At 33.9% G+C, this 23229-nt stretch overlaps 2 protein-coding genes across 2 annotated transcripts; both read left to right on the forward strand.

Moving 5' to 3' along the window:
* Positions 1 to 4028: 4028 nt before the first annotated feature.
* Positions 4029 to 5760, forward strand: LOC127863026 (uncharacterized). The gene is made up of 3 exons (XM_052402463.1): positions 4029 to 4080; positions 4779 to 5114; positions 5390 to 5760. Exons 2-3 carry the CDS (start codon positions 4796 to 4798, stop codon positions 5758 to 5760), a joined length of 690 nt encoding a protein of 229 aa, XP_052258423.1. The 5' UTR covers positions 4029 to 4080; positions 4779 to 4795.
* An 11-nt stretch (positions 5761 to 5771) lies between these two features.
* On the forward strand, positions 5772 to 13448 carry LOC127863130 (uncharacterized). The gene is made up of 5 exons (XM_052402538.1): positions 5772 to 6052; positions 6399 to 6488; positions 6848 to 6907; positions 12556 to 12993; positions 13141 to 13448. Exons 1-5 carry the CDS (start codon positions 5821 to 5823, stop codon positions 13446 to 13448), a joined length of 1128 nt encoding a protein of 375 aa, XP_052258498.1. The 5' UTR covers positions 5772 to 5820.
* Positions 13449 to 23229: the final 9781 nt, after the last annotated feature.

Raw genomic sequence — 23229 nt, forward strand, 5'->3', positions numbered from 1 at the left:
TCATTGAAGCAGTATGCTATTGTCAACCGTTGTGCGTTTTTGTGATCGAAAGATTATGAAGCGGATGTTTTTTGCTATGTTTTACTGTGCATTCTTACCAGAGCGCATAAACGTATCACGCTAAGCAGTAAGCGTTTAAAGGCGAGTTTAAGTTATTGTACTAAGTAAATTACATTCACGAAAAAATCGGCTGTGCCTTGTGTAAATATGTGTATGACGTTTGTAAATAGCAGACGGAAGTTTGAAGTTCCCAAAAGAATGTTAATGTGAGCGAAATGTCGTCTTTTTACTCAACCTCTGCGCTACACATAACTCTCTACCTGTATAAACCATTCTTGATCTTATGTTATGTGCCGTATATTAACGGCTTTACCTGCGTAATACGAAAATGAGTATAAGGTCATATGGAATCGCGCAATCAGGTCAGGAGCTTCCCTGTTTCTTAAAGCTTACGTAAACTTACGTAAGGTGCATTGGTCTCATAATAAGACATTGTAGCTCCTGGCGAAACAGTGCAAATAAGTTAAACCTATTTAAGCATGACTCAGTTCACTTTATGTAATAATATAACTAATTTAAAATAAGCCGTTGGCAAATTATCAAAGCCATATTCTTTGTTTTGGATAACTTAATTTCGTCCATTAACACAAACAACGCAAAACTGCACTGACTCTTGCGCGAGAATTTTTATTGAAGCTTAAAATGGTATGTTAGGAGTCCAAAGTGTCAAAAAAATTCAGTCGTTCTAGCTCGGAGTTTATGAGTAAACATAGGTAGACCGTGATAATGCGAAAGTATAGTGTTTATCATGATTACACAAATAGTTCATTTTCGAAGTTTTGCCGCTTTCACAGGGCACATTTAGTTCAGCAACGTGTCCCGACTCGTTACCATGCCAATCTTTTGTTCAAAACATGTTAACATCAGAAATGTGAGGTAACTGATGCTGAAGCATCGCCCCTTTCCCACGTAAGATTATTTTATAATAGCAAAACAGGGTCAAACATTTGCACTTTTGCAAAAATAACCCTAGATCGCTCAGCTGTGTAAAGTGCGTAGCCAGTTTTGAAGCCAGTGGCATGATTTGAACATTTTTTGTAAATGACGACGATATGATGTCATATTCATATTACCAACGTTTATAGGAGTTGTGTGTGTTAGTTTGTAGGGTATTCAGATTTCTGCAAACTATTTAGGCCAATATGACCCTAAGGGCAGTTTTTCAATAGAAATACCTTATTACTTTTCAAGTATTCCTCTGTGCATCGTTGCTTCATAGCAAATATTTTAAAATGATATAATTATAGAAGTCTTAAAAAAAAATATGACCCGTGGGGTGTGGCCATTATTAAATCTAAGGGCCCAAACGGTACATGACAATTATACGATGTCACACACAAAATACTAAACCTCTGACCTTTTCAGTTTCACAACAGGAGGTATTGTAAGTATTTTTGCTGTATACCTCTATACAAATACTGTCACCACGAGGCTCGAGCAGTGAAAAGTGTTCTTGACCTTGTGGTTGCAGTGAAGAACACTGTTTAAAGTCTTAACATGAAAACAAATAACAATTAGGGCGGGGCTAGGTTGGACCACAGGAGCACGAATTGATTTTTTTGTAGAGAGGCACCATACTATATTGCATGCAAAAACTCAAGTCGCAGTGCCTTTCGGTTTCAGAAAAGAAGATTTGAAAACTGTTAATTAGATAACAATTCGGACAACAAATAAACCCCAGGCAGGGCCAATTTTTAGGGGATATGCTTTGAACACACTTGGTAGAGGATCACCATACGAAGTTACAAAATTATTATTGAATCCCTGGCCATTTCGGTTTAAGAGACTATACTTTTTTTAAATTAGGTAATATATCACTCAAAATGAATCACTTGACCCCCGAGGCGTAGCCAGTTTTTACCCAATGATCACATAAATTTAACAAACTTCTTACGATATTATATTCCAAAGGTTAAAAAATCAACCTTTCGGTATTTAAGAAGATTTCTCAAGATTATTTACTATATCAGTTTGAAACATTCAATTGAATCTGTGGGGGCAAGTGTTTACTACACTTTTTTATTTTATTTTTTTTATTACCGGTTAAGGTATGTAAAATGCGATAGAAGCAATCAATAGTACATTGACCGGGCATTATTTTGTCCATGGACCTCACGCGCTTTATATTTACATCGCGCGCTAAATATTGACGGATGACGCCCTGTTTCACACGTCTAAATTGCACTGTGCAGTTGACGTTTACTGTAATACATTGTTGACACTGGTGCTGTTTAAAATTAAACTTATTTAAAAATAATATATATTTTTTATTACATAAATTAAAATGTGAAATGTACACACACATTTAACGTTGAAGTTGTTCTGGATAAGCACTTCCGATAATTTAATAAATTTTCGTCAAGTGATGTTAAACTCGTTTCGTGTACAGTTGTTGATACACATTAAACGTGTCACAATATTCGGTACAATTTACTAAATCGAACAACCACGTCGGGTCCAATGACATACTAAAGACCAGTCAGAAAGCACCAACTTTATATTGATCTCAGCCCTCGGCTTCGGTCCATTAATGATTTGGGGCTGCCTGGCTAGCCACGCTAATGCCTTTGGGTCCCCGGTTTCGTTTTTCAGTTCCTAATTATGTTATTTTATCAAATGCATTATTGTTCTCTTTCCAGGATATTGTTTTAGTATGCTGATGCTGCATTAACACATATAAGTGTATATGAAGTGAAAACACAAAAAATAAGCAACGGTTGTGATAGACACCTATAAACTGTTAGATGCCCATAATATCACTTTAAGTTGTGTATCTTTGAATTTGGTCCGCCAATTGTTATCTGTTTCGTGCGCTATTGTTGTGTCCTAGGTATTTTGTAGATGAATTATGCTTCATATTATATATGATTTGCGCGCAATGTTTTATTTATTATAATTTGACTTGTATGAACGTGCTTGCTGGAATTTCTTTAAGTTACTATATCTTTAACACGCAGAATGTGCTTATTAACATTGGCGTGCACATGCCAGTGTACATGCCACTGGTTGAGATGGACCAACCTTCTGTTGAGAAAGACAATAAAGACGTGTGGGTTCCAAGAGACGACAGTGCGGGTGATATATATTTGGAACCCGAAAGTTCTACACGGCCATGTACAATTGTTACAAAGGAAACAGTGTTGGCTGGTACCGGATGGGACACAATTTTAGATGAAACTGCAGATAGTGAATACGACATAATTGGAGGCATGTTGAAGTTCACATATATAATATGTGTCGAAATTTTAAGTAATATAAATGTATAAGAATAATAATACTGTTTAGCACTCAACCTCACAAAGATTTATCCATTTGATTTAATGTTATTTATTTCAGATGTACCATATGGTTCGTTGGAAGAAGTGTTGGCATTAGAACGGTTTAACATGAAACTTACAGTTTTCAGAAAAGTAATAGTTGTGACCATTGATATTTACAAAATACTACCCCATTTGTCATTTGTGGGTAAGTGTTGATGTTAATAGATGTTGCATACATTGAGGCGACAGTTATCCCTAAATGTGTACATCGAAAAACATAACTCGCGAAGTGGTGTTGATATTGATCTTGCAGCGAACTTGGGGACCACGGAAACGGCTATTAATTAGTTTTGTATCATAATATCTTATTTAAGTGTACAAAATAATGTGTGGAATGATACCGTTAATAAAAAAACTTGGTATTTAAATTGATAAAAGTATTTCTGGTTTGTATCGTTCTATATAACATTTATTGATTTGGTTATAAATGTAATTACTTGAAAGGTTATTGAATCCATTTCAATAATGGTTACCAACTGGCATTTTTGTTTATAATTTGAGAATCAAAGTTTAATAGTATTGTTATGTTTAGAAAGTATATTTTTCTTACATGCGGAACTTTATTTCAGATATCCGTCAGTATTTAGACAAATCGCAACGCGGAACCACAGATATGCTATAGAGTTGTTAATAGAACAACTTCTAGAGATAAAATGTTTAAATCATGGCAACATATTCATAACGGGACTCCAAAGATGTGGTATATGGTTTATTTAATATATTTAATGAATATTACCATACGGATATAGTATATTTAGATGATATGTGTATATATCCGGTTAAAACCGACCATTATGTTCCCGGTACAAGGCGACAAATATTCCAATGAGAGCTTACGCGTGTGAAATTACGTACTGTCACACCTATATAAGTATGATTCGCAATTTTTGCGAAACCAACCCATCTTATTATATTTACTAATGTCGACTAGAGTTTTATGTCCGTTTATTTTCTGATTGACGAGTTGTTTTTAGAATCAAAATATACAGTCTACCGATATGCTGTATAACATTGAAAATATGCCGTGGGTTCAAACAGTACCTTTGTGTAGATACTGACCCTTCCACTTGGAATAACTACTAAAAACGTCGAAGGCGCCTTTGTCTTATTGGCCCACACAAATGCAAATATGAACAAGACATACATTTTAACTATGTTTCAAATGAAAGTAACATGCTAAGAAATTATTCCTAACTATGTTAGAAGGGGAGATTATTTTTCAAAATATGTTTAGTATATCTTCTGTAAGAATGATATACAATGCCCAAGTCATTGTAAATTATGGTACGGGGTCATCTTCATAGATTATGGTATATTGAAGAAAGCTATAAAACGTTCACGGATATTGAGTTGAAAATACATCGTATTATAGAACTCAAAGGCTCTGCTTAATTTCAGGATATCAACACTTGGCTATGATTTTGGATGTTAAAGATAAGTTTGACAGCCGTTATACAAAAAAGTACATTGCAATAATGGCTGATACAATTAAGCCACTGATTGTACCATCAAAAGTTACACGTTATTTGTGGAGCACTGGAGTAATAAGTGAGGAAGAGGTACAGCTGATAAACAATGCCGAAATGATGCAAGGAATTGAAAAGGCTGTGGATACTCTGCTGGATAAAATGCAACAGAGGCATGTGTATTGGTATAGTCATTTTGTAGAAGCGCTGAGGCATGCAGAAATGTCTGAAGCCGTGGAACTCCTAGACATTCCTGAGCTACACACCGGTATAATGTTATATATATGTATTATACAAAATAACGTTTAGCAGATGCGGCACAAAATCAAAAAGAGAGCCCGCTATCCGCTAAATCGTGCTATATTTTCATTTTCGAAGCCTCACCGAATAAACGAATTACATCCCGACACCAATAATAAAATTGTTTATCATCACACCAACTATACCATATAGTGTTATGTTATTTATGTCGATACTATAATGCCTATGCAGGGTCGATGATTTTTGTATGCATACAATGTTATATCAATTTCATAACAACAGAATGCGCTGGATTTCACCAACATGGAGATCAAATTACTTTCAATGCAACGCTTAATAATTTGCCTGCTGCGCCAGAACCACCGACAACACAATACGGAATTACCCAACTCCATTTAGTACAGAACACGACACATTTTACTGAGGAAGAGGACACAGATACAGATTTTGTTATGGTGTCAGACATTGATACTCAGGGAGAATTATACGACGATACTGTATTACCGCCAGTCATGGATACTCAGGGAGAAACATACGACGATACTGTATTACCGCCAGGTAATATCAATGGAATTTACCAGCCTTTGCATTTTGTCACATTCTATGCAGTACCCGCTTTAGATAATAGTATATATTCGAAGCAGATTTCCTAACAGTGAGATACATATTTCATACGCTTATCGGGTGTTTGGTATTGTATAATTACAGGTGAAATGACCAGGATTTTCTACGTACCTGAAGGACATAAACTGCCTCTTGGCTTTGAAGGCGAATCTGACGACACGGCCAACTACACTAACGAAAGCGCTGACAGTGACTTTGTTCATGTTTATGGATGCGACACACCAATTACAGAAATGGATGATAACTCATCAATTGGTTTTGTTAAAATAGACGGGATGAGAAACAATTCACTATTTGTGGCTGAGGCTCAAGTTTCACCCGGTTTGTAAAATTAAATATTTTACTTATATGATGTTGTTGCATTGCACATGGATTATTAATATTTGGTGAGATAAATCTAAAAAATCAGTATACTCTTCTTCAATTTCAACGTTAACCCCGTTTATAAAGCTTAACCTTGCATTAAACGGATCCTTTTGATAACAATACTTACGATACTAAAAGAACATACCGGTTTTATATGTATGGTTTAAAGTTCTATATAAAGTCTGTTGGAATTCACATACACGCACTTGTATATCTAAAGCATATTTATGCAAGTTGTAAAACCCCACACTGTTATATAAATACAGATACACATGTACGCCGAATACTGTGACCTTTTCAGGCAAGAGATGTAATAAACCGCCGTTGCCAAAGGTTCCAGCAGAAGTGTTCATAGAACCTCCCCCTCTTCCTCCCAGGATCCCGCTGAAGGGTGCGTTTATTCAAATACGTTTTACTGCATCTATTGCATGAATTGTATTAACGTTTATAAGAACACTATAGACATATAAACAAGTAAATATACCGTGTGCTCACATTATTACAAACATTGAATGCATGTGTTCATTGCATCGCTGAATAAACATAATATGTTGTCGGATTTTCTAAATGTGAAGCATTACGTGAAATCGATTTTTATTAATAAATAGGAAGAGTAATACCCTGTTGTTATGCGTTTTTAGTTATATATTTTCGCAAACTAACCGTCATAAATATAAAAACAAGCATTAAAAGACTAAATATCAGTTGTAAATGCAAACAATTGAATATGCACGCGATGACTTATTTCAGGAAAGCAGCCGTACCCTCTTCCGCGCGTATCGTTCGGAAAATATGATCTTGTTCCTTCAAGTAAGTTTAAAAATATTACTTACCAATGTTTTGTGCGTTTTATTTATCGTTTTCAATGTACTCTAATGCAGAATAAAAGAACCCGGCATACAATTCAAAAAGCCGAGCTATGATTAGCTTGATTATCAAATCGCAGCTTTTAGTTCCTTAAATAAGAAACTTTCGGCAATGTTGTAGTATCATTTCTTTCAATACTGTTAGTCCATGAAAAAGTACTAATTTACAGACTAGTTGTATGTGTGTATATACTTTTAAGAAACTGTGAAATAGCCACCATCCATATTACACAAAAGAGAAAGAGTAATAGTTCAAAAAGCAATATGGCGGATAATACGACTTGTGCAAATATCGCAGGAGCGGCGACATCTACACCGGCTAACGCTATCCAATCGCCACAAATAAACGGTTCATTTTTGCAGGCAAGTCAATCTTTCAATACAATGTCACCACAGCCATGTAGCTTTAACAATAACAGTAATTTTCCAAGTAGTCAATTTATGAACATGGCTTCACCAGGGTTTGGACAATTCAATATGCCAACAACTCCAAATGTCATGTATTCACAGCAAAATACAGATTTTACCACAGTGCTTAACATGCTTTTGAGCAGGATGGACAATATAGATAAAAAAAACTGTGTCAATTAGAAACCATTCAATCAGCAATGAATACGCTTACGGTGAAATGTGAATGTATGGACAAAAAAGTGTCACAAATTGAGATCAAAATCAGAGAAATCGAACAAAGCCGCGAATATGGCGGTACTATGCTGGAGAATTTAAACAAAAAACAAAAGGAAATTGAATTGCTAACTGGACGGTTGAAAGACCATGAACACCTCATGCAGCACGAAGTCACTGATCTTAAATGTCGAAGCATGCGGGATAATCTTCTTTTCTTCAAAATTCCCGAGGAAAAAGATGAACAGTGTGAGAAAAAAATACTGGACTTCATGGAATCAAAATTACGAATCGAGAACGCATCCAGGGACATTAAATTGCACCGTGTCCATAGAATAGGTCGGTATAACAGCGCAAAAATTAGGCCTATTGTAGCCAAATTTGCTTATTATCCGGATCGAGAACAAGTGCGGAAGGCATCCAAAGAGCTAAAAGGGACCCCGTATGGCATATCGGAACAATACCCCAGGGAGGTAATGGAAACCCGACAAAAGCTTATTCCAATCATGAAGAAGGCGAGAGAAGATAATAAGGAGGCCTACCTGAGGGTGGATAAATTATTCATCGACGGCCGTGAATACAAGTCGAATGCTTAGGAGAAATGTGGGAGTGTTGTGAAATGTGTAACCTGGAACGTTGAGGGGCTCACAACGGACAAGTCTTCATCACCGGAATTTGTAAAATTACTTTCACAATATGATATTATTTGTTTAACTGAAACATGGACAAACTCAAAATCGAATATTAAATTGTCTGGATTTAGTGATACAATACATTCATATAGACGTTATCAAAATAAGCGTGCGAAGCGTGCAAGTGGTGGAATTATTGTATATATTCGCGATAATATACGAAAAGGGGTATCAGTTGTTAAAAATGAAATAGATTGTCTATTATGGATTAAACTTGATCAACATTTTTTTAATACTGAAAATGACATGTATATTGCTGTGACATATATTGCACCTGAAAATTCACCTGTTCACCCACGATTTGATGGAGATATTTTTAAAACTATTGAATCTGATATTAATACTTTCAGCGAGCTAGGTGCGGTTTACGTAACGGGCGATTTAAATGCAAGAATTGGTCGAAAACTAGATTATATTGCATATGATCGTAGTTTAAGTAATCTTGATTTTATAGACATTGACCATCCTATGCCTAGGGCAACGTGTGATTTGAATTCAAACCGCTTCGGGGACGCATTACTAGATTTATGTTTGGCTACAAATTTTCGAGTTGTTAACGGTAGATTACATAACGATAATAATATTGGTAAAATAACATGTTTTACACACAATGGGCAGAGTTTAGTTGACTATCTGTTAACACGCTCGGAAAATTTTGTAAATATCGTGCACTTTACAATACAAGATTTTAATGAATTTTCTAATCACGCTCCCCTTGAATATAGTTTAAAAATTGGAACAACTAGCAAAACATATAAGCGAGGACGTAAAACTTTTGTGAAATGGAATCCTATTCACAAGGAAGCTTTCCTTTCAGAATTATCGGGCGACATTGCGAATCTCGAGTTAAGTTTAAAACGAGGGATAGATAATAACGATGATGCAGAGGAACTAGCATCAATGTTTACTCAATACTTAACGTCTAAAGGTAATCCTTATTTTGCGCACACTATTAACTGCGATAGAAATCAATTCGATTCACATGACAAAAATAAACAAAAATGGTATAATGCGGAGTGCGAAAGTAAACGTAAAGAATATAAGGATGCTTTGTACAATTATAACCAAATGAATAACGAGAGCAATCGACAGTCAGTATTAGAGAAAAAGAAATCGTATAAATATTATTGTCGTAAATGCAAGACAGATTTTAATAGAACTCTAGGACGTAAAATGGATAGCATGAAATCTAAGTCACCTAAAGACTTTTGGAAAATGTTCAAAAAAAGATCACCAAATCCTAACGGAGAAACAATTGAATTAAATGAGTTCGTTGAACACTTTAAAAACCTGGCTAAAAACGAAGGTAATATAAATAATGAAAACAGTATAAATTTTGTTCGCAATTTCGACAGTAACCATAACTTTGAAAGTACTTACCCGGAGCTCGACAGATACATAACAATCGAGGAAATTATCATGGCAACAAAACGATTAGGAAATAATAAGGCATGTTCTTCGGACAATATAATATACGAATACTTTAAAGAAAGTGTTCATGTAATAGGTGATGCATTGGAATTGTTATTTAACCATATTCTCAAGTCCGGGAAATTTCCTCACAGCTGGTCAACGGGTCTGATTATTCCCCTCTATAAAAAAGGCGATCCTTCAATACCCAACAATTATAGAGGTATAACCCTTGTGAGTTGTTTTGCTAAGTTATTCACGAGTATACTCAATGAACGCTTACAAAATTGGGCTACAGCTAATGACATTTTAACTGACGCACAGTTCGGATTCAAACCGGGTTATAGTACGGTCGACGCATTATTTGTCCTTCAATCATTGATTGAAAGTCATATCAATAATTAACAAAAACTGTTTTGCTGCTTTGTCGATTATTTAAAGGCATATGACTTAACGGATCGTATGCATCTCTGGTTTAAGCTCATTAGGTCCGGTATCGATGGGAAACTCCTGTCCGTTTTTCGCTCTTTGTATAACCAGATTAAATTAGGTGTCAAACATATGAATAGTATTTCCGATTTATTTGAATCCGACATCGGGTTATTACAGGGAGAAATATGTTCGCCAATAATGTTTTCATTATTTTTAAATGACATTGAATTGCACTTACAAGCTGATATAAATGCGGGCATTACAATTGATCAATTATCCATTTATCTTATATTATTCGCCGACGACGCAGTACTAATCTCAGAATCATCTGAGGGTTTACAATCATCCTTGAACAATTTGTTTGAGTATTGCACGAAGTGGAATATAACGGTGAATGTCGAAAAAACAAAAATTGTTATTTTTCATAAAGGCAGATTAAAAAAAGGCTATATATGGGTGTACAATAATTATCCAATTGAAATCGTGAACAATTTTAATTATCTAGGAATAGTAGTTTCAAGCAGCGGCTCGTTTATACAAGCAACAAATACTTTATCAGCCAAAGCGCTTAGAGCGATGAACGCATTATTTACTGTTACAAAATCATTGAATGTATCTGTTAAAATAATGTTAAATCTGTTTGATGCATATGTTGCCTCGATTCTAAATTATGGAAGCGAGGTATGGGGGTTTACTAAAGCCGAAAATATTGAGCGTGTCCAACGCAAATTCTGTAAATGGCTTTTAAGTGTTAAAGCTTCAACTAATTCAAATGCTTTGTATGCCGAAGTAGGGAGATACCCGATGTATATATGTCGATATTTGCGAGTAGTTAAATATTTCTTAAAATTGTTCAACGAAAAATCTTCTAACTGTATTTTAAGTAATATTATTCGTAAACAATTTAAAGAATCATGTGATAATCCTCACTCCAAGTCATGGATATCAAACGTTCGGAAACTCTTGCAAGAGTCAGGTTTTAATGACGTATGGTTATATCCAGAATCGGTTAATGTTAACAGCTTTATTATAATGTTCCGCAATAGATTAAAAGATTTGTTTATTTCAAAATGGCGAATTGATGTAAATGACTCTCCATCACTATATTTGTACAAAGAATTGAAACCCATGTTTGAAAGATCTATTTATTTAGACAAAATTGAAAATTCGAAATTTAGAAACATAATCGCAAAATTGAGATTATCTTCCCATGTTCTATTTATAAAAACTGGTAGGCACAAAATATTCAAAGAAATGAAAGAACATGTACATTTTGTTCAATGAATGAAATTGAAGATGAGTACCATTTTGTTCTTATATGTCCTTTATATGATAATATTAGAAATACATGTATACCTGTTTTTTACAAAAGAAGACCAAGTATGTTTAAATTTGTACAATTGTTGAATGAGACTAGAAAATCTGTATTGATACGTCTAGCTAATTTTTGTATAAAAGCATTTAAACTTAGAGCCGAAAATTTATAGTCTTATGAGAGAATAGTTTTTTCCCCAAAATTGTGATTTTGTAAATAATTTATAACTGCATAATGTCTATATTTTATTTTTGCTCAATCACTAACGGATCATAATCATTTACTTAACTTTGTTTAACAATTAAGAGCCTTCTCTTTCTCTTTCATATTGCATTCTCACAAAAATCATCTATGTGCAAAAATGCATAAACATTTGTTGTTAGTTTGACGCATGTGTATGTATATGTATTTATGATTGATTTATTGTTTTTGACGATGAGCTGTATATGCTTAAGTCGCAAATAAACTATCTGTTCTGTTCTGTTCTGTTCATATTGCGCTCAAAATACAAAATTCATTTACCATATGAAAAACGCTCTGATAAAGAATTTGTAAAATGTACCATATATAAACATCTCAATTTAGACCATCTCTCAACATTTCTACATTATAATCAGAATATTTCGTTGACGGTAATAACATGAATCCGGCGCATGGTTTTAGTACTGTTATGATTTCATGTTTTGTTTTAAATTAAATTGCGGGCACCTTAGGGTTTTCATATGAAAAAACAAACATGTTTCGTCTTGTCGTTACTACAATTATGTAAAGCCTATGGTAAAATTTGTTTTAAACGATTTACTAAAGTTTAACATTACATCGCTGAAACTTAACGTGATTAATTTACATTACTCTACAACGGCGTTATTTCAACTAAACGGACATTTAAAATAATATAATTTGAAAACAACCTTCTATTTTAAAAATAAATTGTTAGCATTTTGTCCGCTTTACATGAAAATAATAATAAGTAACTGTTTCGAAGTCACTTAATAAATGTGGCAAGTTGTACTGTTTTGTATCTTTAACCGTATATGGGATAAACAAAACCAAAGATAAATAAAGTATTAAATTTTGTGCGCATATCTTGGTTTGCTAACATACAAGTTTTATCAATAGATAGCGACAGTTATTGTCAGCCAAACCATACACTAACGGAAAAGAAAAAAGATCAAATAGATGACGTGCATTACGAAGACGAGGAAAACCCTGATATAGGCACAACGTCGGACAACACTGTCGAGAATATCCATAAGGTTAGAGGTCTCGATGTTTCAAATGTTGAAATGGCGACGGCAAAGCAGATTCAGAAACACCATACAAGCCTGGATGCGTTAGACATAACATCCATTCATACAATGGACAAAGAGATGCTTGTAAAACGTATTGAACTGTTAAAATACGAACAAACTGATGATATTGGGAAAACGGAATTGCTAAATACAATGGCAGTGGAGATTACCAATTTAAGCTCTTGCAAGGTTGATAAAATAGAAGCCTTAAAAAATGTCCAAAGAGCAGATAAAATATTGAAAATACAACAAGCCGAACTCGCAAGTAAGTATCGCGCTTGTTATAGTTTGAGTTGTATTTAAACGCCAACAAATTGCAAATTTCTTATGAATATTGTAATATGTTGTGTATGTTTACCATATTGTGTAATAGTGGTTGTAGTATATACACAACGTATTGTTACATGAATAGTTGCACATCATGACAATTCTGCCATCAATGATGAGTATCCATGCGAAGGCGTGTATTCTGCCAGACAGCTTGAAACAGAGAGAAACGATGCTGCAAACATCATGGGCACTCTTTTCATGGCTGCCATCCTGCACAACACCCAAAGCAACGAAATGCCGACGCGGTCTTTTAGACCATTACAGAGGAACAGTTTTAGGAACCGATCATTTTGTCCACTGTCAAAGGCAAGGCGATCATCCTTCAAAGATTCGGCCGTTTACAGCTGCTCAAATATTTACACTATTTACGAGGAGCCTGGGCTGGATTAAATATATATATTATAAGTGTTTTACATTGAATCATATGGTCGCCTTTCATTCGCGAATAAATACTTCGCGGTAAAACAAAGTAGTACCTCCAACGTGTTGAATTTAGTAAACAAGCGCAGTATCTTGATATATTTGTGTTTATGTGCATAACATCATGTGATTGTTAAGGGGCTTTTTATTAAAACATATTATTTTGTTTAATTTCATAATGAAGCTAGTTATTTGCTTAAATGATGTGATAAATAGAATACCAGGACAATGTTAAATTTATTTGGTTTGCATAAACACTTGGACTATTTATCTGGTTGAGGTTTTCAAAGCCTCGACAAACCAACTGACTGCATTCAACTCAATCTTTGTATTAATTGAATTTCTACCCGCCCGAACGCCCGCCGGCCCACCGAACCGCCGGCCCGCCAGCCCGCCCGCCCGCCTGCCTGTCAACAGTCAAATATATGTACTGCGGGAAACCTTGAGAACACGTACACCAGCAAAATTGTAAGCTTATAATGACAATTACAAGTTAGGTTTTTCCCGTATCAGAGGAAGCTGGAGAGGTTTTAGATGTCCCCAGTATTGACACTATAATTTAAAACTTTCTCATAAAAAGATATGGACAGAAAACTGTTGTCAAATCTCAGTTTTTATGTTCTCAGCCATTGAAAGACTTGGAGAAAATAGATTACCAATGTAAGCTTGCTTCTAGAATGGGCATTTTAATTTACGTTTACATTCAACAAGCCCTTGGAAATTTATTGTCAAAACTGTCGGAGAAACAACCCAATATTAACAGCGCTATTCAGTGTGTCTGAGACATTTTCGCGATGAGCACTAAATCTTAAGATCAAATGGCAAGATTAGGTGCATTACATCACATGGTGCATAGAAAGGCAGCTATGGCTGACTCTGGATTCAATGACTCGAAAGACTTAAGACATATTTTCTGGAATTAGCCATTGTCACATTATGGAATATTTGGCACCGGTCTGGTACATAATTTGAATGAAAGACAGGAAATTAACAAACAGATATCTGATCTACTACCTGAATTTGGCAGATGTCCAAAGAGCACAATTCAAGGCCCTTCTGATCAGGCATGGACGAGGCCACGCTATCAAGAGTATGATAGAACACACGGTGCATAAAGGCAGACACGGTCATATGGTCCCCGGTCTTGTAAACCAACTGGCAGACCACAGACGCAGTCATATACTGGCCCCAGATTTCATAAGGCCACAGCTATCAGAATGGGAATTGCCCTTGGTTATGTCTATGCTAGAGAAAAGCCTTTTTGAACCAATTGGCAAGACAAGTTTGAAATATGTAACATATAAAGCTGTTTTTCTTACAGCCATCACAAACTTTCGGATAGCGGGGGATCTACAGGCACTGAGGTTGGGCGAAGGATCTGTCTCCGTGCAAGCAAAAGGACTTACATTTTTGAGACACGGTTTGAGTTAACAAGAAGGCCAAATCATTCAGCTGCGAAAATATTTGTTCCATGTTTCAAAGACAACAAGCTTCTTGACCCCAAGAAAGCATTTTATTGTTTATTGAAAAAGACAGAACAATATATAAACAATGTAAAAGATAGAGAAAACAGTCGTTTTATTTTAATAAATAGTCCGCATAAAAAGTATCCAGACAGACTATTAGTAAATGGATAGTGAAAGTCATTCAGATGGCCTATGATGATAAAGCAAAAAGAGTGAAGGCACACTCAACATGATCTGTAGGACCATTGTGGGCCCTTTTAAAGGATCTTCGTTACAATCTGTTTTAGATGCTGCAGACTGGTAAAGAAAGACCACCTTTGTTAAGTTCTACTTAAAGAATGTGGAACCAGCAGTTTTAAATAAGTAACTTTTGTATAAATGGTAATTAAGTTTTCATTTCCGACGGATTGATAATATGCAATTAACTTGTATATAACTTGTGTTCATTGAAATTTTTACAACCTAGTATGTTATAGAATGAAGTACGTCTTTGTTGATAAGAAGAGAAATATATATGTGCACAGTGTTACATGATGAAATGAGAGAATAAATAACAATGAAAATACTACCGCATCCATAAGTTGAGCACTGCTTTGTAATTATCCTTAGCAATATTTCATCAGGCAAGTCTAAATCATGAATTAATTTTTTACAATTTTGAAGAAAATAACAATTTTATGAATGGATTTATACTTGCCTGATCAAGGTCCTTCCACCTCCCCTAGTATTTTGGTGTTATTATGCCAGAAATAAAACTGTTAACAGGATGATTAGACTCGCTCATGCGTTTAGCCACTAGATAATTGTAATCACATGAGTGCTATTTTTAGATTGTTGATGCTTAACGGATATATAATCCTTATGTATATTTCATCAGGCAAGTATAAATCCATTCATAAATTAATATTTTCTTCAAAATTGTAAAATTGTTGATTTAGTTTGATAATTCGTTCACACATAGACATTATAATCGTATATGGTGTGTGTGCGTGTGTGTTTGTGTGTGTGTGTGTGTATTTCTGGACGATCCATTCCGAAAACATCAAACACAATGTTTCCTTTAAAAAGAGACACTACATAACTGATGGCTGTCGTTAACGGACAATCGTTAGGAAAAGTCTAGAGCGTTTGAATGACGTCATTTTCTCGAGCTGTTCTTAATAAACAACTTAAACAAGTTATATAAATGGATTAAAAACTACTTAAACGACACTTTTTCTTTCATTTTTTTAACAAGCAGGTTTTTGCGTTGTAATTATGTTTGAGATACTTCATAATTTATATTTATACTTATAAAACTAGTTGGTCTAATAAAATAAATTGTATATACTCCTCCGTACCTTCAAACATTACATTTCCCTTAAAGTCAGTTCTCGGGCGTATATGCGGAACTGACAATCGGCTTCGGGAAATATTTTTAGGTAACTGGTTAGGCTGTTTTAATACGAAGGTACCGTAACTACAATGTCTAAAATAGTGAACCTCGCCAACATAAGTCCTTCTTTAACTATATAAGCTATAAAGTCAACCCATATCTCGTGGTCTCATTGGCGGTCATAACGGCTCCTTACCAGACTCTATGAAGTTTAACGCTGGTCTTGAGCTATGCTGGCCACATATGGCATAAGATCCATTTTAGCATGACGAGCGTCAAAATTCATTTTTCAGAACCTAATCAATGTATCAACGAATCTTTCATACATAATGTGTAGATAGCAGAAAGATTGGTCCACATTCCAGAACAACAACTCAGGCGGAACTACTGATTTATGCTTTACGAAGCTTTTTCCCTTTGTTTTGTTTTTAATTGAAATTGCCACGTCCAATGTATATAACTTCCAAAGAATAAACACATTTAAACAAAGCAAACAAACGTTAAACATTAAAAGACAGAAAACGCACGACCTTATTTTGCATAATTATAGAACAATATGCCAATTGTTATATATTGAAATAAGTTGAATGGGAAGTATTATAAAACAGTAGACTTATGATGTTAAATATGAGACCAACCATGATTGCTTTAACCCGTTCAACACAAGCCTATTAATATTTTTCAGGACTATAACTAAACTCCGTATTATAATAATTCATACAAAATAAATAAACGGATTAGGGCCAAAGCTACACGGACATCTAAATGGACCATACTCAGTTTGTCAACTCATGTTATATGCCAAACAGACTAAATTCAACACCCGAATGCATCGACGAATATAAAAAAAAATAAAGGAGATTAAAACTAAAAGAGGGCTTAAGTAATGAAAACATCTTATTTCAGTTTTGTCGACGTTTCCAATGACGTATTTGTCGCGCGCCATTCAAAGTAAGCAGCTATACGAAATTGGTTTTCAAAAGGAGTAACTAACTACATTCTTAAACATGAGCGGTGTGTTATTCATGTTTAAAGATAAATTTAAACAAATTTAAACTTCCGATTCACCTTCAGTAGATAAACATTGTAATGGTATGTGGTCGTTTATTGTTTTGAATTATGGAAAAAGTTTCAGTAAATGTCTTAGGTTTAAAGATTTAACCACGTTAATTTAGAGCTCCATTGAAACGATACGAGTATAATTTAAGAAAAATGTAAGAAAACAATATTTCCCAAACAAGTATGCAATCTGCGTCTTCGTATTAAATTATATTTCTTAAAACACTTTGCCATTCGGAAAGTTTTACAATTTTAACCTTTTATATTTGATATATGATCCACGGGATAAAAACAATAACACGAAAATAATATAATTATTTTAAATAAATAAATAGTAACGCTTTATAATTTAACCAAATTCAAATTATGATAATTAATAAACGAATCTTTTTTTTGTTTATATAAGTATACGTCATTGGTGATACTTTGCTCCCTGGTTTATAGTTTTCTTTTTATGTTTTGAATCTGTTGACAAAATGTAAGAATAATTGTCGTTTCGACTATAGAAATGTGCGATTTTTATTAACGTTTTATCACAAATATATAAATACGCCAACGGTAGTCATGTGTCTTTTTAATATAGATACGATAAGCATATCCAACAAAAAGTGCAAAGTAATTAAATTGATACAATTCACGCAAATATTCGAAGATTTGATAGAATGAAAATGCGAGTATGAGAAAAGCAATTTTAGCTATAATTGATGTCATCCCTGATGTTTTTTCTTCAGATATATTTTGAAATGATTTATTTTCGACGATACATATTATTATCATTAGTGCCTGACACGGAGTTTGAGTGATCTTTGCAACATGACATTTAAGAACGCTGAACAACTGGAAGATAATGTGAAATGATCGTAGGGCTAGGTATATCCTTAACATGTTCCTAAGCTACACCTGAAAGACACTATCACATACTAAAATCTTATTAAAGTAACATTACTACTAAAAAAAAACGAAAATTTCGTACAATATTTCGTAAAATAAAGCTTAACAATTAAAAGTCATTGTTCCTTATGGCCATTGTCGAAATTTCAACGCCAGATGTGGTCTGGTAAAATAGAAGTTTGTGGATAAAAAATGCTCGTTTTTATTATGGTTTTAACATGGTACCATTTTAGTGTTCGTGTGTCGTATCAATAGATATATTCGCAGGAAATTAACATGGAATTTATTGTGGTCACAAATAAATTAAAACAAGCATTTTGTATCTACAAAAATCTATGTAATCATATCACATCTAGCGTTGAAATTGTGGCTATTGCTATAAGGAACACTGATTGTTTAGGTGTTAACTTTATTTAACGAAATACTTTACAAAATTTTTGTTGATTTTAAGCGTTATAAAGACTTAATATACAATTATTTACTGAGGGCCAGTAAAAATGGTACAAACTGGCATAATAACATATTCACAAAATCCGTGGTTCTCCATTCAATTTTCCCTTTTCAATAATTGTTTATTAAATAACATATTATGAAACGGACGTCTTTACGTTCGCATCTTTATTGGATTGTTTAATTAAAACAATGTTTACTTCATTTTGTTGTTTAAGATTGTTTATTTTGAAGAAAACGTGTTTATTTTAAGAAAAGCAGTATAACATTTGTCGTAAATGTAATCTAAAAGGATTACGAATGAATCAATAAGATTCAACATCAATCATTAATGGCATTAACAAATGTCTTACTCTCGGTATTATTTAACGTCTAATGAATACATTCGTTAATGGTTTTTTTATAACATTATCATTAAAAGAATATGCATCATTCTATCGTGACACCATCAACATTAATAGCCGATGGATGACGAAATAGTGAAATACGTTGCATTCATCATCACAATGTCGGTATAAGTTTTGGTTTAACGTCATCGTGCGATATTTTAAGACCTAATCTACACATGGGACTTTGGTGTGAAAGGAAAACATAAACGATCTAGGAGAATGTATTGACACATAAACACGCGCGTTGAAAAGAATAAACAACGTGTCATGTAGGCAATTAAAAATGAGTGTTCCTGTTTGTATTATGCAATGATAAAATAAACTTAGTCTAGCAGATTACCACAACTTAGTCGGTTTTATAAATGTAAAGTTTTTAAAAATGTAAAGTTTGTTCATATTCGACATGTTCCTTTTTTGTATGTTTCAATAAACTGTTTGATGTATGATACATCCATGTTGTAATCCCGGATTATGAGCTGCAGCAGCAGAAGAAGTTTTTTATTTTATTTATCATAACAGAAGCAATAACAATACACTCCTTAGTATATAATGTATGTTATTTATCAGTTTTGCAACATGGACAGCTAAAAGGGTTTCATGACACTGAGCACTTGACATTCAAAATCACAATGTTATCTAAAGATCAACAAACGTAAACTGACATTAACCCATTTATGCATAGCGTCTAGAAAAAAGGCCTTGGCAAACAGCATAGACCCAGATGAGACGCCGCATGATGCGGCGTCTCATCAGGGTCTGCGCTGTTTGCTTAAAGGAATTTCTGTAAGAAATATTATAAATATAGAAATAAATATACTAGACATCCCTTATTTTGGAAATAAATTGATCCAAGTTAGAATGATGGGAAAGTCCACTAGGCATGAAACGCAGTCAGCAACGTATAGGTTTACCATACACCACATCCACCACTTAAATTGTGTCACAGGTATCACTTTAAATCAGTTGTATTTACACTACCAGAAGTACAAAATACGACATGATTTGAAAGCTCATTACTGCTATGTTCATTTACGCTATAGAACGGATCTGGGATTGGCCAAGATAAATTTCAACTACGCCCCATGTTAATGTTAAAAGACTTATTTTGATTCATCCATAATAAAAAAAACTTCAAAGCGATATTTGTCAAATGACAAACAAGAATCAAGTGCGCTGGTGTTTAAAATTTTATACCGCTTCAATTGAGTTATTGTAATTACAAGTCTGAATTATATTGATGGATAAGGATATTTAAGTGATGTATTCACCAGACTGTATGTCGACTACAAAATCAAGAGCCAAATGATGTATTCACCAGACTGTATGTCTCCTCCAAAATCTAGAGAAGTAAGGAAAATGAATTTATATAATGTATACTAAAAAAAATTTGCACGTTACCGTCATAGAAAACATGTGATGGTTTTAAAGGGATCTTTTCACGGTTTGGTAAATCGACAAAATTGTCAAAAGTTGTTTCAAATTCGCAAATTTTCGGTTAAGTTATAATATTTGTGAGGAAACAGTATTACTGAACATTTGCCATGGTCTTATATAGCCATTATATGCATCTTTTGACGATTTAAAAATCTAAAGCGTTGCAACGCGAAACGATTGCTGCGGGCTACTTTTTTTCCTTTTTTAAATTTTATTTTTGATTTTTTTACTGGAGCTTTTAGAATTTAATGTTTGCATTTATCAAATATAAAGCATTTAATTACAAACTTCAAAACATGCCAAAATCTGTGAAAAGGCCCCTTTAATAAAAATCGAATATTCTATTCATGTTTCTGAAAGGTACTTATTAAGTATCATTGTAATCCATTCCGAATGAATTCTTTGATTAACATCACCTCGCGAACTCAACGTTTTTTTGAAAAGATTTGTTTACAGTTTTCCAAAACAACTAAATCATTCTCTTAATTTCGAAAAGACCATGGGAGCGTTCTTTAGATCTCCCCACAAAGACACCAAGTACTGGTTCTAGGCAAAGGAAACTGACTCGAAAGCGTTTATATAAGCCTTAGGCTTTCGATGACATCGAGCTCAAATAAATAGGTTTAAACTGAAATTAGTAAAAAAAATAAAGATTTACAAGGCTTTTCATCGATAACTGGCGTAATATGAGTAATACTAAGCATAGCTTTTAAAATACCTAGAAACTTTGAAAAAACCTGAACAGCCAGGTTGTTACGGGCTTGGTTTTGGCTTTCGTGTATGTCTGGTTCGAATACCGGTCTGATAATATTTTTATTAATTTTGTTTTTAGAAACACATGTTATTGTAAACTTAATGTGAATACGCATATGAAAGTGTACGCACTGAGAGACGTATTTATCAAAATAATTTAGTAAAAAATATATAAAAGTTATCTTATTTAACTAATTCTAAAACAAATTAAGACGCACACGCCTACTAAGTGACGTTGCATTTGTATTTGTATACATACATACATGTACACATAAAAAGCTCGTACGTGTCAATTGCCCTTGGTTGTGTCTATGCTAGAGAAAAGCCTTTTTGAACCAATTGGCAAGACAAGTTTGAAAAATGTAACATATAAAGCTGTTTTTCTTACAGCCATCACAAACTTTCGGATAGCGGGGGATCTACAGGCACTGAGGTTGGGCGAAGGATCTGTCTCCGTGCAAGCAAAAGGACTTACATTTTTGAGACACGGTTTGAGTTAACAAGAAGGCCAAATCATTCAGCTGCGAAAATATTTTATCCATGTTTCAAAGACAACAAGCTTCTTGACCCCAAGAAAGCATTTTATTGTTTATTGAAAAAGACAGAACACTATATAAGCAATGTAAAAGATAGAGAAAACAGTCGTTTTATTTTAATAAATAGTCCGCATAAAAAGTATCCAGACAGACTATTAGTAAATGGATAGTGAAAGTCATTCAAATGGCCTATGATGATAAAGCAAAAAGAGTGAAGACACACTCAACATGATCTGTAGGACCTTTGTGGGCCCTTTTAAAGGATCTTCGTTACAATCTGTTTTAGATGCTGCAGACTGGTAAAGAAAGACCACCTTTGTTAAGTTCTACTTAAAGAATGTGGAACCAGCAGTTTTAAATAAGTAACTTTTGTATAAATGGTAATTAAGTTTTCATTTCCGACGGATTGATAATATGCAATTAACTTGTATATAACTTGTGTACATTGAAATTTTAACAACCTGGTATGTTATAGAATGAAGTACGTCTTTGTTGATAAGAAGAGAAATATATATGTGCACAGTGTTACATGATGAAATGAGAGAAGAAATAACAATGAAAATACTACCGCATCCATAAGTTGAGCACTGCTTTGTAATTATCCTTAGCAATATTTCATCAGGCAAGTCTAAATCATGAATTAATTTTTTACAATTTTGAAGAAAATAACAATTTTATGAATGGATTTATACTTGCCTGATCAAGGTCCTTCCACCTCCCCTAGTATTTTGGTGTTATTATGCCAGAAATAAAACTGTTAACAGGATGATACGACTCGCTCATGCGTTTAGCCACTTGATGATTGTAATCACATGAGTGCTATTTTTAGATTGTTGATGCTTAACGGAGATATAATCCTTATGTATATTTCATCAGGCAAGTATAAATCCATTCATAAATTAAAGGGGCCTTTTCACAGATTTTGGCATTTTTTTAACTTATTCATTAAATGCTTAATATTGATAAATGTAAACATTGGATCATAAAAGCTCCATTAAAAAATCAACAAAAAAAATAAAAAAAGGAAAAGAACATTGCCCGGAGCAGGTTTCGAACCAGTGACCCCTGGAGTCCTGCCACAGTCCTGAAGTAAAAACGCTTCAGCCTACTGAGCTATTCCGCCGAGTACACAATATGGATGTATTTTATACCTTATGTAAGCAATCTTCGTAGTTTCACAAAATTTAACGACAAAAACAGAACTCTCCAAATTATTCAATCGTTTCGCGTTGCAACGCTTTATAATTTTTAGGTTTAAAAATCGTCAAAAGATGCATATAATGGCTATATTAGAGCATGGTTAATGTTCAGTTTTACTGTTTCCTCACAAATATCATAACTAAACCGAAAACTTACGAATCTGAAACAACTTTTTTCAATTTTGTCAATTTACCAAAG

This window comes from Dreissena polymorpha, chromosome 1 (genome assembly GCF_020536995.1).
Source record: "Dreissena polymorpha isolate Duluth1 chromosome 1, UMN_Dpol_1.0, whole genome shotgun sequence".
NCBI lineage: Eukaryota > Metazoa > Mollusca > Bivalvia > Myida > Dreissenidae > Dreissena > Dreissena polymorpha.

Coding starts and splice junctions, on each gene's coding strand:
- LOC127863026 (XM_052402463.1), top strand. CDS start 4,796: ATGATTTTGGATGTTAAAGATAAGTTTGACAGCCGTTATACAAAAAAG. Junction 5,115..5,389: donor CATTCCTGAGCTACACACCG/GTATAATGTTAT, acceptor TCATAACAACAG/AATGCGCTGGATTTCACCAA.
- LOC127863130 (XM_052402538.1), top strand. CDS start 5,821: ATGACCAGGATTTTCTACGTACCTGAAGGACATAAACTGCCTCTTGGC. Junction 6,053..6,398: donor TGAGGCTCAAGTTTCACCCG/GTTTGTAAAATT, acceptor TGACCTTTTCAG/GCAAGAGATGTAATAAACCG. Junction 6,908..12,555: donor ATATGATCTTGTTCCTTCAA/GTAAGTTTAAAA, acceptor TTTTATCAATAG/ATAGCGACAGTTATTGTCAG.